We start from the raw sequence: 16,141 nt of genomic DNA on the forward strand, positions 1-16,141 counted from the left end.
CCTGGCTTCTCAAAGGTAGATCCATGACCACAGAAGCCAAAAAGACCAGTGACAACACCAACCAGATACGACTGTCTTCCCACGTTAAAGACATCATGCAATCTATCACTTCAACGTAAACAGTAAGTAGTTCTCATTCTTGAATTTAAAAAGCGACTTCAGTTCTGCAGCATCCAACTTCATGGTGGGAATGAATACTCCTACTTCTCCGATGTTTTCTAATTATTCATTAACTTGCTCATTTTACTTACAGTGAAGCAAATATATATATATATATATATATATATATAAAACTTGCAATTATTATTTATGGGTAAAGATTTTATAAGTGCATTATGTAATGCTCAGTTCTGGCCAGACCCACCATGTCTCTTCAATGCATCCTTCCACAATCAGTGCATGACACTCCCAGCTCAGATGACTTAACACAGACTAATAAAGAAGTCACAGAATCACCTAGGTTGGAGAAGACCTTCAAGATCACCATGTCCAACCACCAGCCTGACCCATTAAGTCCCATTACTAAACCCTGTGCCTTAGTGCCATGTCCACACATCCGAGACCACCAGCTGAAGTTAACAGCTCCAAGTCAGCTGAGACTATCCAAAACAGTTTAACTCGTTCCACAATTCAAGATCAGGTTTGAAGTCACTTGTTTCCAATGCAAAGCAAAGACAATTATAATTCAACTGTAAATTTAATCTAAGAAAAATGTTTTCTTAGAGATGGTAACAGTCCTCTCGTAAGAGCGTAACAACTTGATGCTCCTCCTACCAGTTTCCTTGCACTGAAAAAAAAAAAAAAAACCCACGAAAAGGCAGAGACCACCATCACAAAACTTTATAAATGGCAAAACAAAGGCTCCCTCATCAGCATGAAATTTCTAGGTGTTTGAACAGTGTCAGATCCACTGACACTTTCTACAGTACAGTTCTCAGGATACTCGACAGTTGTTATGGACACAGAAACAGAATGGAAAGCAATGCTTTAAAACAACATGCCACCTAGCTTTAAAAGGACTATTCTGGAAAAAAAAAATCTAAAAGAAAAATAAAAGATTCTTATAAAAATTAAAAAACAAAGCACTTCAAAACTAATACCTTTTTGCTGTTAAATCCTATTAATAAAACTCAAACTCAATCTTGCACTTCAAAAAGAATAAAGAAAGGATCAAGCAGCTAAAAACATCAAGATACAAGATTATCTACGTATTGTGCTTAATAAAGAAAAAAGAAAATACAATATTGATTGCTGTTCCTGCCATCTTGCTGAATAATATATTGTAAATATTTTGTTTTTTGCCTGTTAGGTTTCCTAAAAATAGTTCTTACAAGATTTAGATTTTGCTTGAAGAGCAAGACTCTATGCTCAGAGCCTTAAATTGTTTTAGGCATCTCATTTAATCTCATCCATTATAAACAGTTTTGATTACAATACCTTTTAAGCTCACACAAGAGCTGTGTTTAATGCAGACTGGCTCTTACAGGGTATGTCTTATTCAGCCCGTTCTCACTCTGCCCCACTCTGCTAATACTTAGGAGGTATACCATAGCACGCAGGTTGTTGGTTTCAAAATCGTTACACAAAAACAGAGTAAGGCATGATAAAACAGGAATCACCAAGCTACAGAGGTATGATTTACCTTTAGCATGTCTCACAGGAAAAGTGGGGTACCAAGGGCCAGGTTGGATGAGACTTTGGGCAACCTGGTCTAGTGGAAGGTGTCCCTGCCCATGGTGGGGGGGGGGGGTGGAATTAGAGGGTCTTTAAGGTCCCTTCCAACCCATACCATTCTGTGATTCTATGAAAGAGAGAAGCAGCAGCATACGAGTTGGATTTTTAGTATGCAGGTCAGTAGACCTATTTGGCCCAGAAAGTCAAGGGTTGCAGCTGTGCTTATCATGATGGTAATGATTAAATCTAAATTTAGCAACTCCTGTGTACATTACTTTCCCCTGATAAGACAGCAACGAAGGAAAAACAGATGTATCTAACTGTACTGGACTAGGAAGAACTCGGTGTCCCCAGGGGAAAATTAAGATCACCAGTACACTCAGCCCTAGTTTTCCTAGGGCATGAAGTACCAAATTACAAGCATTAAGAACCAAATGGTTAATTAGTAACATAAATGCAACACAACGAACAACAAGAAAATATGCATAAACTCAAAGCCAGGGCAGCGAGAGGATAATCAAATCCCTTAATGGCTCAAGCCAGCATCAGGGAAGTTCAGACTAGGCATTAGGAAAAACTTCTTTACTGAGAGGGTAGCTAGACCCTGGAACAGGCTTCCTAGAGAGGTGGTCGATTCCCCGTGCCTGCCCATGTTTAAGAGGCATCTTCCAACTGGAATTATTCTACTCTATTCCTCATTAGAGGACCACAGCTCTAAGGTCTCTTAAGAAACAACAAAGGCAGTTAAACAGAAAGGTTTGGTTTTACTGCTAAATTTGAAATAAATCTACACAATCCTGAATTCATAAAGAACAACTCTATATTAGATTTCTGTGTTACACTGTTATTGGATAAACATTATATAGACATTTTAAACAATTCAACCCGGTATCAAGCGTAGCATGCTGCCAAAACCACATACATAAATAGGATATTAAAAAAAATCAAATTGTCATTATCAACCAAACATTTACACTAACCCATAAATGTAACCTATATCAAAAGAAAAACAAAGGTACGGTATTTCATACTGCTAGAAAAACACTAACATCAGTAAAACATGCAAAATGAGTGACAAACAAGCCTTACAGTATGTCTGTTCGTGCTGTGTATTTTCTGTTAATTGCTTTAACAGAATGTACACAGTAATACAATAAAAACCTTTAATGCTATTCAAACCAAGCTGAGATGATACAGTAAAAGCTGTTAAGACAACCAACTAAGATATGCTTCAGAACCATTCTATTACACAAATCTCTTGCTCTCCGAAGAGTTAGCAGTAAATTCTTAAATTTCAGCCAAAGTTAATTTATCTATTTGCACACTGGAGATATCTCTATCTAGTCAGCTAGCTATGTACAGACACATAGAGTAATTTCCAGTGGAAATGTACCCAAGGTTCACATTAATGTGGCATTATTTAGAGATGGATGTAAAGGTTTGTTTTATGGTCCATTTATTCTCTTTTACCAAAAACACAGAACAAAACAAACAACCCCCCTCGCACACGAGAGGATACGATTGACTGGATTGATTATTCTTTAACTAGCATTGATACAGCACTCATTCAGTTCATTTTCTTAATGCTCATTGCATCAACAGTAAGCTTACCTTTCCTTTCGGTCCAGATTGCTTAAAATATGAAAAAAGAAAAAAAAACATAAGATGCAAAGCTCCACATGTGTTGCACACATCACTAAATTCAAAAGTTATTAGACAAAAGCTGTAACTGTTTCATTGTCTCTGGCACTCACTGCACTAGCTGTCAAAAGAGTATTATTATTATGCACAGCATTTTTGCAACATTATAAATACACAAACATTACTTCACAGATAGCAAAGGTCAATGGGCTAAATAAATACTACATTGCTTTGCCTCAGAACTTCTCAGTGTGTAAAATTTGATTAATTGTCAACAAATTCTGCAAAAAAACAAAGCATCAAAGTTTACACAATACTCAGGATTCTGGGAAGAGAGTAAAAGGAATTCAAAACTGAATTTGAACATGTCAACTTAGGGTATGGGATATTCAGTCAATATTGCAGGAAAGTGGTAAAAATTGCTTACAGCTGGATCTGGCCTTTACAAACAATAAAGGTCACATTTGGGTGGGTCACATCTGAGTTTATGAATGCAGTCAGATCCAAAACACTTCGACATGGAGCAATAGCCAGTATCTGTGTATCCCTGGTAGAGTTAATCCATAGCTTAGATTAACTGTCTACAAATATGGCAGAGTTACAACTAAGAATGATAAATTTTAATGCTAAAGAAACTTAAAGATGGCAAAAATCCAGAATGCCCAGTCATCACCCTAAATGCCTCGCTTGCTTGTTTTAAAATCCTGTATTAATGTAATGCACTGAAAAGAATTCTCACTTTTGCATCTCAAAAGGATTTAGAGACGAGAATCCTTGATAGAGCCAGGAATTATAACAAGCAATGTCCGTCCAAATTGCTTCATGCAGCTCATGCAGTAAGATTTGTTAGACATGCTGTACATAACACGCTATTCCAATGCCAAGTCTTAGAGAAAAGTCAGTCAATAGCATAGGATAGGACTGAGTGCTCATTAAATAAAGCAACATTGAACCACAACATTAGGCTAAGCTGTATCTGAAAATCTCTTGCATCAGAAGTGAATAAATTTCAACTTAATCCCCAGATTCCACTGAAAAACCATGGGTAGTATTTATCAAAATATTGTTTTGAAATGACCAATTTTGTTGTATTGAAATAATATATTTTAAATATCAGTGCAACAGATATTCAGCCAGAATTTAAATTAACATGCATGTGCAGCAAAGTCAAAAAAAGAGATGAGGAACACAGCATACATCACAAGCTCCAAATTCAACTTGATGGATTTTCATAATTAGGTTGCCCCATGTGTCACCACCCCCTCTCAAAGAACCATGTATAAATAAGTCTGCGTCTCTGCCACTAATGTTGCAATCTACTCAGAAGTAATTTGTGTTTTTAATTTTATTTATGCTTTCAATAATCCACTACAGACTTAAGAACATTATGTTAGGTTTGTTAAAATTATTTTCCCCATTGTAACTGATCAACATTTCATAAAAAAATTCTACAAATGCAAACAAGGTAACAGAACACAACTTTGCACTGGCTATAAATTTGTACAGGAAAACAAACAAACAAAAGACCCTTAGAACTCAGTTTCCATGTAACCACCTTTCTTTGTCTGGAAATTCCTAGAATTTTATTCTTGGTTTACCACATCTTCTGCACACACTCCTTTCTTTATGAGGACGTTTTTTTTCCTAACAATGATAGTCTCCTGATTCATAAATCTACATTTTTCACATCAAGCTGCATTGAGACCCACCCCCACCTCCTAAGGGAAGAAAAAAAGACAAAGAAGCATGCCATGAGGTCACGTTCTGTTAATTTTCAATCCACTAACTCATAAACAGATTTAGAAGCTTTTAAAGAGTAGTCAGATGAGTCAACTGGCAAAAGATACTGGCATTAAATATCCTTCGCAAAATTCCTCTGAAAAGCTAACCCTTAAATTCTAAAGACCAATCAGTCAAGTCACGTTGGTTCTTTTTATGACTATTTCTCACCTCTGAAACTTCAAAAATATTCTGACCCTAAGAAGTATCTGTGTGTTGTTAATGGTAATGAAGTAAAACAACAACCGTAAAAGAAAAATTTTTAGAAACATTCAACAGGACTATGAACCAATTACTTCATGCAATATTCAGCTTGCTTACATTATGCATTAGTTTTCTTTCTGCAAGTCACACATGCAAAGTCACTACTTTTTTTTTTCTCCACATTATATTATAGGCTTATAAAGAAGCAAGTCTCATAGGTGATAAACAGCAAACAGGCAAGTCAAATGTCCCCTGAAGATTAAAATCAAGGTACTATGGCCAGATTCAGCCCTCCTAAATTTAGGCAATGGATTGAGCTGCCCAAGCTAGTAAATGGCCATGTACCATCTTTCAACAAAGATGGAAAAAAAAAAAAGGGCACTACTCGGAAATCTGAGTGGACTTTGTTGCATGCTGAAGATGCCTAAAGGACATAACTAGGTAAGATGGATCCACATCTGTAAGTGGTTTCAAAGAACCATCTCACAACTAAGTTTAATAGAGTACACTAACTTTAAGGGCAATGTTCAGAGATCCAAGAAAGAGCTGTCTCAGACGGTTTTCTGCTTACTTTGAATAACCTGAATTAGCTTTTATCTCTTAGAATTAAGAAAAAAAGGAAAAAAAAAAGAGAAAAAAAGAAGGGAAATAGAGAAAAAAAGAAGGGAAAGGTAATGACATGCTTTCCCAACGCTTTCCTAAGGGAACATTAAACAGCTTTTCTAAGAAATATAGATATAAATATTTCTATATTTGTATATATAGAAATACAGATACAGAAATTCTTCTGTATATAAGAAAAAAAGAGGCTGGTTCAGCCCAAACTATACTGGCTACATAAACATTGCCTTTTAGTTTTTATTCCTGGGAAAAGCTCTGCCAATCTTCTTCAGTCACCCTTGCCTCACAGTGATGTTAAGGAATAAAGAAAAGCAAGATCCTTGCTACTGCATCCACTATTACTAAAAGGAAGAAAATGTCCATGCTATTTTCCATTTACAAATCACAGCAGACTTTGAAATGGATGGAGGCAACAATGGTGTAGGTCAGAGACAGAACTGTAAAATCTATTTTCAGTTTGCTTCCTCAATGCCAGATTACCATAATACATATATGGATCGCATCATTCATTCACGTTAGTACATAGGCTTTGTTATTCTGAAGACAGCCACGAAGATGATGGAAATCGGACGAAAATTAGGATAATGCCTACATATGATCCCACCACTTCCAAAAAATCTACACACACACCACACACACATACAAAAAAAGGAAAAGAAAAAAAGTGGGGCAGAAAAAGAGGTTACAAAATGCTGACAAGCCAGTGGAAATCCATGAAATGCATACAGCTCTGAATGGACAAATTTAAAAAAATACATCTTAAAGCAATGGTTAGTTCACATGTTTGTGACAACGTCTGAGTGTGAAAAGCCGGGGGGGGGAAACACCTCATATTTACCAAAGTCTGATATGCTTTTAAGTTTTCCAAACAACAAAGCTTAAATCAGCATAGCTGAGTAAATTTCCACAGTTCCACAGTTTCCTGTATTTATAAAAATCCAAAACCTCACTTCTGTGAGATGTCCCACTTTAATCATTTTATGCTGTAGTTAAAGACTACTCATTATTGTCCTATTTGTTGCTTAACCTTTAGATTAATTTTATACCAGCTGGAGTTTCTGTGAATGAGTATTTGATATTTGTTGTGAGTTACATGAAGTTCTACTGCATACTATGCCCATTTCAAAGTATTTCCTAAATATATTTCCATTAGAGCATTTTCACGCTCTCTGATTATGTCAGTGTGCTTTAAAATCAGTGATTTCTAAGACTATATAAATCCTAAAGTTTATGAAACTTCAGTAATTGAGATCAAAGCTCATGATCAACAAGAACCATGTAATTATGTTTTCCTAAAACACTTCATAGTATAAGGTGAACGATTATGTACAAAAACAATTACGTACAAAACCAGAAAGGATTTTTACAACAGGGACATCTGGATAAACAAATCTGCTTAGTCTTACCTTTGGGCTGCTGTTTTTACTACTGTTGTCTGTGCATGAGCATGGTGAAAGCGTCTACCATGTACCACAGTTACAGGACAAGACATATTCTGAGCATTTTCACTGCAGAAGTACAGAAAAAAATGATTTAAGAAAAGACTCTACTGTATTTTCTACAGTGTCTTAGTTAGAAATCATGGTGTCCTGTTTTTTTACAGTAACAGCCACATAAAAACAAAAATCAAAGTATTTCTGAATTGGTAATATAACTTGTTAGGTTGTATTGGACAGTCATAAAAGCATTCAGTCCCTGAATAAAATAGACAAATAAGAATACACACTTTTTCCTCTCCCCCGGAAAAAAAAAAAAAGTAAATAAAGATTTTTATTGAATTTTATCACCATCTAAAACACTGTGAACCAGCTCTCCTTTGCTCAACCTCCTCACTCCAAAAAGATACTGCCTTTCTAAAATGAATTACAATCATTTATAGTTAACTTTATGCTTCCATATACAGATTTTATTAATGTCATCAAGAAGATTTAAAGTGCGTGAGATGTGAACAGACTGAACTGTACACTCAGGAATTTCTCTAATATTATTACTCCTTGGGGAAAATAAATGCAGCAAATATACGGTGGTAAGATGACTGGTAGCTGAAACAATACACCACAGCTGAAGAAGAGTAGAAGAGAAGGCTTCTCAGGTGCTCAACTATCTCAACAGGGCTCTGCACAGAGACAGCATATTCACCAATGTCCTTCAGCATTTCTTTGGTTTCCTCATTTATTGCCTTTTGAGGCTTTAACCTCATTACTATATAAAACAAGTAATTCTGGAGGGATGGTTTCCCGTTATCGTCTCTTAAAAGCGTGTGCAAAGATACAATTTTCTATCCAATAAACGAGCAATGCATTAACTCCCTCGAAGACCATTAGACCCTAACAGTTAACCTGCACACTGTTACTACAGGATGCACAACACTGCATTTAAAATGTTCAAAAACTATAAAGTTTTCAACAGACAGAATGCTGATAATGCCAACTGCTTCAAATAACGGAAATGCAACATTTACATTTTGGTTGTAAAATTGCTCAGAAATTCTAACTGCATTAAATATAAGAACATGAAAAAGCATTCTGATTGATTCAAAATATTTCTTGGAAACACCATTCAGCAGAATTTCCATTCCCTCCATTTGTCCTGGGATGAACAACAAAAAAGATCTGAAGTCCCAGAATCCCCAATAAAGCTGCACATCAATTCCTAATCCTTCCTTTATACATCCCCAAAAGATGAAGGTGAGAAAATCGCTATTTTGATTTTTTTTTTAATTTCTATTTAGCTTACCCTTTTGGGAAGGCTTATATCAAATATCACAAATCAAAATTAGAAACTTTCAGAGCATTTCTGACTGATCATAGCATAACATGACTGTTATCATCTGACTGATCATAGCATAACCATGAACATAACAGAACAAGACCCATCAAAACCAACCACATGGTAAAACACCTTTCTTTAGAACATGAAGCTTAGAAATATCATTTATGTTCCGACTTAGCAGTTCAACTTCCCATAAATGAAGCTACCAGTCTCACATTCCAATCACCAACATCACAAAAGTAAACACAAACACTCATCCCACATGCTTCCAAGTCAAGACTACACAACTCCAGCTGGTCAGCCATCATCTAGACTAATTTATAGTCAACCTTCTGTTTAATGTGTTCCCCTGAGAAATAAAAAGCTGACAGCTACTTGCTTTAAATACTTGAGTGTCTCACAATTCCTCTCTGGCTTCCAGTTTCTCTCCAGGCTCTCTCTGTGAAAGAGATACTAGACAAGAAAACACAAGCAGAATGCAGGAATTTCTTCTCAAATGCTAAGGACTTACAGAGTTTAAAACAATCAAGCAAGTCTAGAAACACACCTATTTCGTGTTTCATGATTTGTTGAATCCAAGCTTTGCCAAACTACCGTGATTTGGAAACTTTAAGTCTTGTGCCTCCGCAGCACAAAAAACTGTTAAGCTGTGCTTCTGCTTTGTGCCTCACACCCAAGTGAGAAGCTCCGACAGGTCCTGGAATAGAGTATCACAGCCTGCTGGGTGATTAGATTTGAGTCAAAGCAGACTGTTCTAGATGACACACTTAAACGTTTCATATGGCATCAGATATCCTTCCAAGTAGGACAGCTGTAGAATACAATCTGCTCTATAATCCCAGTCTTCGAATAGAACATACCCAGTGCAGACAGAATCCCCAGAAAATTTAATCATAAAGTTGCAATATGGGCACCCCGGCACTGAAACTGGCTTTGCAAGTTTCATCACAGATTCAAGGAAATTAATATAAAGCACTAAAATTTGTCAAAGTTCCTCCAAATAGCAAATGCTCTAGAACTCTCAAAGAATTTAAAATACAATGACAATATGTATCTTCCTAGCATTATCTCAGAAACCACACAATTAGAGTCTAGGCTCTGAAGAAAATATGGTTACACTTTCACATTAAATCAGTTGATCCCAGTAAGTTCTGAACACTGCAAATTAGAAAGGCCAGGCACAGAAGAATCTTGCATTGGGCAAAAAGAATGAATGGATCTAGAAGCAACGAAAGCATGACATTACAGAAACACAGTTTGCAATTACAGACTATATTAATTCTGCTATTCATTGAGTAGCTTCTTTCTCTCATTTCCTGGATTTTAGGGAATACTGCAGGGTCATAATACTGATTTGAGTCAAGCCCTCAGAAAGCTTAATGCAATCCACCAATACGAAAACTTTTTAAACCCTATTCTGCAGATGAGGTTGAAAAACTTCAACTTTGTGATACAAATCACTATGTACAGATGCTCGAGAATCTCAACTCTGATCTTCTCGAACTTCATCTAGCAGCTTAATTGTGTGATCAATCTTCAAAAATGTCTTTAGTCCAGCAATTCAAATATTGAAAAGATATTAGTAAGCACCTGTCACACAACATCTCTGAGCTAACACACTACCACTTTTCACTACAGACAGTGACTGGATCACAAACTTTTATTTATTTGGGGATTTTGTTGTGATGTGTGTGTTAGGAAAGAGGCAACGCTATCACAGTTAAGGCACTAAATCAAGGTAATCACTTACAGCATAATCATGTTTCCAAGCAAATTTAGTGTGCAAACTCCAAAAAGGACTAAGTAAATAATCGGTAGTACCTTTTTTAATCAAAAGCCAACTGTTCACAGAGGTCACAGTGGCCTCCTCCCACCCGTTCTTCCTCAATGAACTCCTTCATTAACAACTGTTTATTAAGAAGACGGAGGATACTTCTATTTTCCATTTAAATTCAGCATGCAGCACAGTACTAGAGAGAAGGTGGATGCTTGTTTTCAAAGTAGATGTGACCTTTCACTAAGCTAAAACACGCAACAGATTTAATTTTGTTTTAGTTTACTTATAAATCATACTATGTCTTAGGTTAACCTTAAAATAAAACCCACACACCTTTCTGGAACTTAAGAAATAACACACACACACACAGTCAAGTATAACTGCTTGAATACAAAAGGTAGAAAAATTAAATAGTATGGTCGGATTTCATTACAAATCCCATGGCTAGATAGAAGAAAATTCTAGTTTCCAGACTACAGGAATCATATTCTAAGTGATTAGGTATACTCAAACAACAAAGTACAATGTGCATGTGGAAGCTTTTTTACTATTATGACAGAGCGAATACCACTTCATGGGGTTGTTATGACCCACATGAAAGACTGAGCACTTAGCCTTGTTCGATGTCATGCACCTGGACGCAGCCCACTGATTTAGCCTATGCAGATCCCTCTACAGAACCTTCCTACAGATCAACAGTCCCACCTAACTTGGTATCATCTGTGAACTCACTGAGGGTGCACTTGATCCCCTCATTCACATCACTGATAAAAATGTTAAAACTGGTCCCAATACTGAGCCCTAGGGAACACCTCTGGTGACCAACTGCCAACCGGACTGAATTCCATTCACTATGACAGTTTGAGCCTGGCCACCCAGCCAGTTCTTCACTCTGAGATCTGTACACCTGCCAAAGCCACGAGCAGACAGTTTTTCCAGGAGAACAACACGGGAAACAGTTAAACCCATCCACAAGCTATAGAGGAACCAAATTAGAGAGATGCGTATCACACACAGTTGGTTAAGATACTGGGTAAAGTGCCATCTAGGTTTTCAAATTTAACAAGATATATTAATATATGTGATTAACAGGTTACAGTTACAGCACGAAGACAAGAAGAGTCCTTATTTTGACCTAATCTGTTCATTCCTCTGTATCAAGCTGAAGGATCAATTCAGACTTGTAATTCTGGATTTGTTTCCTGTCTATTAGACTCAAAGATCAGAAGAACAGGGGAGGACATGCATCACAAAGAAATTCTACGATTTTTTCTGCAGCAATTCTGTGATAAGATAGTCCCACAAACCAACAATGATCTACTCCTCATACAGCTATGTATAGGTTAGATATCTGATGACTAGGCTAACTATAGCAAGCTACCTAGAGATCTTTTCATTCCTGCTGAAGTATCCAAACAGAGTAATACTTCAGCAATATCAAATTCTCACAGAAAGTTACATGAGTGTATCACTTCTTCACATATACTAAATTGAGAGATCAGTCTGTTACAAGATAGGGATAGTAGTAACAAGCAAGTGCAGCACTGAGTGTTTAAACACTGTTCCTCTCAGCTCTAAATACAAGTAATAATCTCAAGCCACCATCTAGGAGTATAGTTACTTGATGAACTCTTTAAAGGAGTAGTCAGTGACTCCTAAATCAGATGATATCTTGCAGTAAGGAAACGAGAAAATGCATCCTAAGACAGCTTTGGCAATTCACAATCATGGAAAGGTAGAAATTTTTGATGGAGTCAATAGAAATATTCTTCTATCTGTTAGCACTGTACAGAAGAAACAACAGGTCATGCAGACAACACTGACAAGTACAAAAGCAAAAGCTCTCAATTTATTTTAATAATCTTCCGGTATTTTACTGATGTGGTTTAATAAGATTTTGGAAGAATAAATACCTTAATCTAGTCTTCTGTCTTTGCTCAGAAATACAGCACAGTGTAGCTTCCTTAAATGCACAGCAGGTAATGCAACCGTTCTATCAATTGTGCTCATTTACTACTGCTTTTTATCAATGATTAAATAGATAAGTAAATGTAAAACTGAAGGCAGTACCTCAGTTTCTTGCTATTTCCCATCATGTTGAGGCCAATTGCATTCCCTTTAAAAAGTCTCAAGCTTGCAGCCTTGCCTCGCCTCGCATATGTTTTTATGGAATCACCACTGGTGCCGACAGCTCCAGGCCGACAACGAAGTGACTGTAACAAGAGAATTCACATGCATTACAATACTTACATCCAAGTTAAAAGGAAGAAAATGAATTACAGAATATTTATATAAATACTACTTTGGTTTCATTTTCACACTGCTTTTGTACAAAATTTTATTTAAAAATCTATCCAGAAGCCAATTTCAACAGAAGTCCTCCTAAAAACTCCAAGAAAGTTTTGTAATGCTCACTGTACCAACAAGATTACAAGATTATATCTGATCAACAATAGTTTGAAAGTTCTCCTGTATAACATGATTTTTCTTCCAGGAGAGCAGAACTCTGTAGTGCATCAGAAGCCCTCCAATTTCTTCTCTCCAAGCAGGCTATTTGGTAAATGTTGTTACATGTGAAACAGCTTTATGCTTCTCAGAGGAACAACAACATTAAAAAATATACATGGCAAAGCTAACCTGCTTCATAACTAGTACGCTGACATCAAAGTCTTATCTACCTTTTAGACACAGATATGTCACCTTTTAGATGCAGAATGACAGGAATGTCATCTTTTGGGCAAAATGAAAATCAAAGGAACAAACAGAAAAATATGACTTTTTTGCCATTCCAATGTGTGGGTAACACCTCGCAAGCACAGAAGTGCCCCATACAATCACCCTCAAATTTGGATCTGCCACACAGAAACAAGAAACGTAAAATGAAGTCTAATCTAATTTCTCAAGTTGTTTCTTTTCTATTAATGCAGTAAAGCACACCCTTAATCAGCAGATTCCTTATTAAACAAAATAGTTGTACTTTCAAAGCATTATGAAGCATCTCTGCAGTAGTGAACTATTTCGGTATACTTCAAAAAATAAACACAAATTTTGCTTATATATACATACACATGCATACAAAATTGGGAATGTGATTGCAAGCATCATGGGATTTAATTATTAGTATTTTCAAATTAAAATAATATAAACCCATTAATGATAGTTGTCTAACCTTAGTACATATTCATGCTAGTATTTTCAGAATACTATACAAACCAACAAGATCTCTAGCAGTAAGCAGACATTAAGGGTATGCAGATAAGCAAGTTCAGCGTTATGTTGCTAAACCAACACAAATTTTCATTTTCAATACTGTGCAGATGACTGTGCAACATTATTTTAGAAGCTTTAAAAAGGTCCATTTTCACCATGAGATGAGTACTTACCTTCCTATCTTCATTGGGACTGAAGGGCCCATCACTGTCATCTATGCTGAGCAGATTTGCCTCACTAGATGATAGGCGTGGAAGAGAAAGGCAGACACGTTGTAATGCAACAGAGCATAAACAAAACATTTTGAACATGTTTTTTTTTCCCCTCCCCTTTTTACACATAAACGCATGTGCCCAATTCATCAGAAACATTAAAGTGGGCAATGTAGTTAGTCAGTGCTTAGGATATATTATGCAAACCTCAACTTGAAGACTACATCCAACTATTTCAGGAGAAGCACACTTAAAAGGACATTATTAACTCAAAACAGAATACTATTGAACGTTCAATACAGTTGTGGCAATGGGACTAACATCATAAATAATTCTATATAAACCTATGCATAAAATAAATGACGTTTTTAACTATAAAATATACTATTTTGTTCATGAACGGAAGTACATGGTTTAAAACTGCAAAATTCACAATGCTTTGGGAGGAGAATTTGTGTAACAAAGTATTATCACATAGCAATTACTGCCAAAATATGTCTTCCTAAAAACAGCACATTCAGTTTGACTTAAGTGTTCACTAAAATGTGTTTCTTTAGTACTTCTGTATCTGTAATCTTCAACTACTGTAATGGAGAACATAAAAACAAAAAGAACCAACAACCCACAGTACCGTGAAAATGTACTCTTTTCAATAAATCTTAAGTATTTAATTTAAAAACAAGCATACATTTAATTCTGATAGCAGCTAGCTTAGGCTAACATTCTTGCTTCCAGTTGAAGCAACCTGTTCAACAACATCCCTGGTAAGGTTACTTCTCTCTTGGCTGTGACAAAACAATACAACCTTTAGCCAACTTGCTATTTCATGATTTGGGCGGTTCTTAGTTAAGATCATTCAGGCAGAAATTACATAAGAATAACTTCGGTAATGTCAGGAGTTCCCAGGAGCACCTGTAGCTTGTCACAGCAATGAGAAACAGTGATGGAGGGGAAGTGAGAAACATTTTTAGCTGCACGTATGATGTGCTGACTACAATGTACATAATGACTCTTTCTATAAAAGGTAACCACTCAGTACTTTCCTACCCCCTTATTTCCTGAAAACTTCTTCCATGAGCAGGATTCCCTTCATGTTAAAATGTATTTCCTCCAACCTATGAAATACAGGTATCCTTATATCAAATGAAGTAAAAAAAAAAAAAAAAAAAACAAGAAAATCTTGACTCACAGGGTGCTAACTGAAGACCCTAAAACTTCAGGAGATAAGAATGTGCACGCAGCTTGTTTTGATACAGGAAGAATGATGTGAAAGCCAACAGCTACTGTAATGTATTTTCCTTTCATTTACAGACTGCAACAATTCTAGGTACATAATAGTAATAAGAACAGTGTAGTAGATCATTAGCCTCACTAATTTTCAATTACAGCATGTCAAAAGCATAGGAGAGATGTACTTCTGTATAGACTATCCATGAACATGACAATTTTAAAATACTGTGATGCTATTTTAACTATCTTTCAGGATAGATTATTCTTTCAAGGGAGGTTCACTGAGCTTTCTCAACCCTTCATCGGAAGACGATGGGTTTAGCAGCAATTTCAGAAGTTCTCAGGATTCTGGAGAACAGATACAGCACTGCAGCTCTTGCTACTTACCTTCTGTGTAAACCTAACCAACCCACTTTGCCCTGTGTACTATTTCCTTTTTAGCTCCACACTGTATAAAAACCAGGACCATTTTCAATATACGCTGGTTCAATGGCTATATTTTGCAGGCTTCAGGATGCCACAATACTGCAACCATTACAGCAATGAGTGTGGGTGTGGAGAATAGAAGGTAACAGACTGAAAAAATCCCTAAATCAGACTGAGCAAGAATAACTCTTATGATGCAACTAAGATGACATGACTAGAAAAATATTTGGAATTGGATGTTTTTAAAGAACCAGTATTTTTAGATTTTAAGGAATGCAAAGTACATGCATCACTAACAAAAAGGCTGTTTTTTCAGAGAGCAGAATACATAGCAACTGAGTAATGTCTATTTGCTCATGCATCACATGCTTACACTTGCCTGCTTAAAAGATGCAATTTATACAGACATAGGAAAAAAAAATACCACACTCTCGCATATCAAACAGTAACATTTTAATGCTACTGAAATGAAACCTCAGTGTTCTGCTGTGAGGAGACTATTTGCCTTCACACTTTGTCCCTTTTTAAACAGGGAACCACAGATCTGTATTTTCACATTAGAACAATCATTTCTAACTTTTCTGTACTTCCATTG

General features: G+C 36.2%; 1 protein-coding gene across 10 annotated transcripts in view; it reads right to left on the minus strand.

Moving 5' to 3' along the window:
• The window catches only part of SENP6 (SUMO specific peptidase 6), a 93,061-nt gene that overhangs the window by 40,120 nt on the left and 36,800 nt on the right, over window positions 1–16,141 (minus strand). For 4 of the 10 annotated variants that reach the window (XM_080583769.1, XM_080583775.1, XM_080583773.1 and 1 more), the window contains 4 exons: window positions 13,852–13,915; window positions 12,539–12,681; window positions 7,326–7,427; window positions 3,286–3,306 (listed from right to left, as the gene is read on the minus strand). In XM_080583769.1, the coding sequence (XP_080439895.1) occupies window positions 3,286–3,306; window positions 7,326–7,427; window positions 12,539–12,681; window positions 13,852–13,915 (330 nt within the window). The remainder of the gene's footprint in view (window positions 1–3,285; window positions 3,307–7,325; window positions 7,428–12,538; window positions 12,682–13,851; window positions 13,916–16,141) is intronic. The other 6 variants (XM_080583771.1, XM_080583774.1, XM_080583778.1 and 3 more) reach the window with 2 other exon arrangements.

The sequence above is a fragment of the Anser brachyrhynchus genome (assembly GCF_964034855.1).
Source record: "Anser brachyrhynchus genome assembly, chromosome: 3".
Lineage (NCBI taxonomy): Eukaryota > Metazoa > Chordata > Aves > Anseriformes > Anatidae > Anser > Anser brachyrhynchus.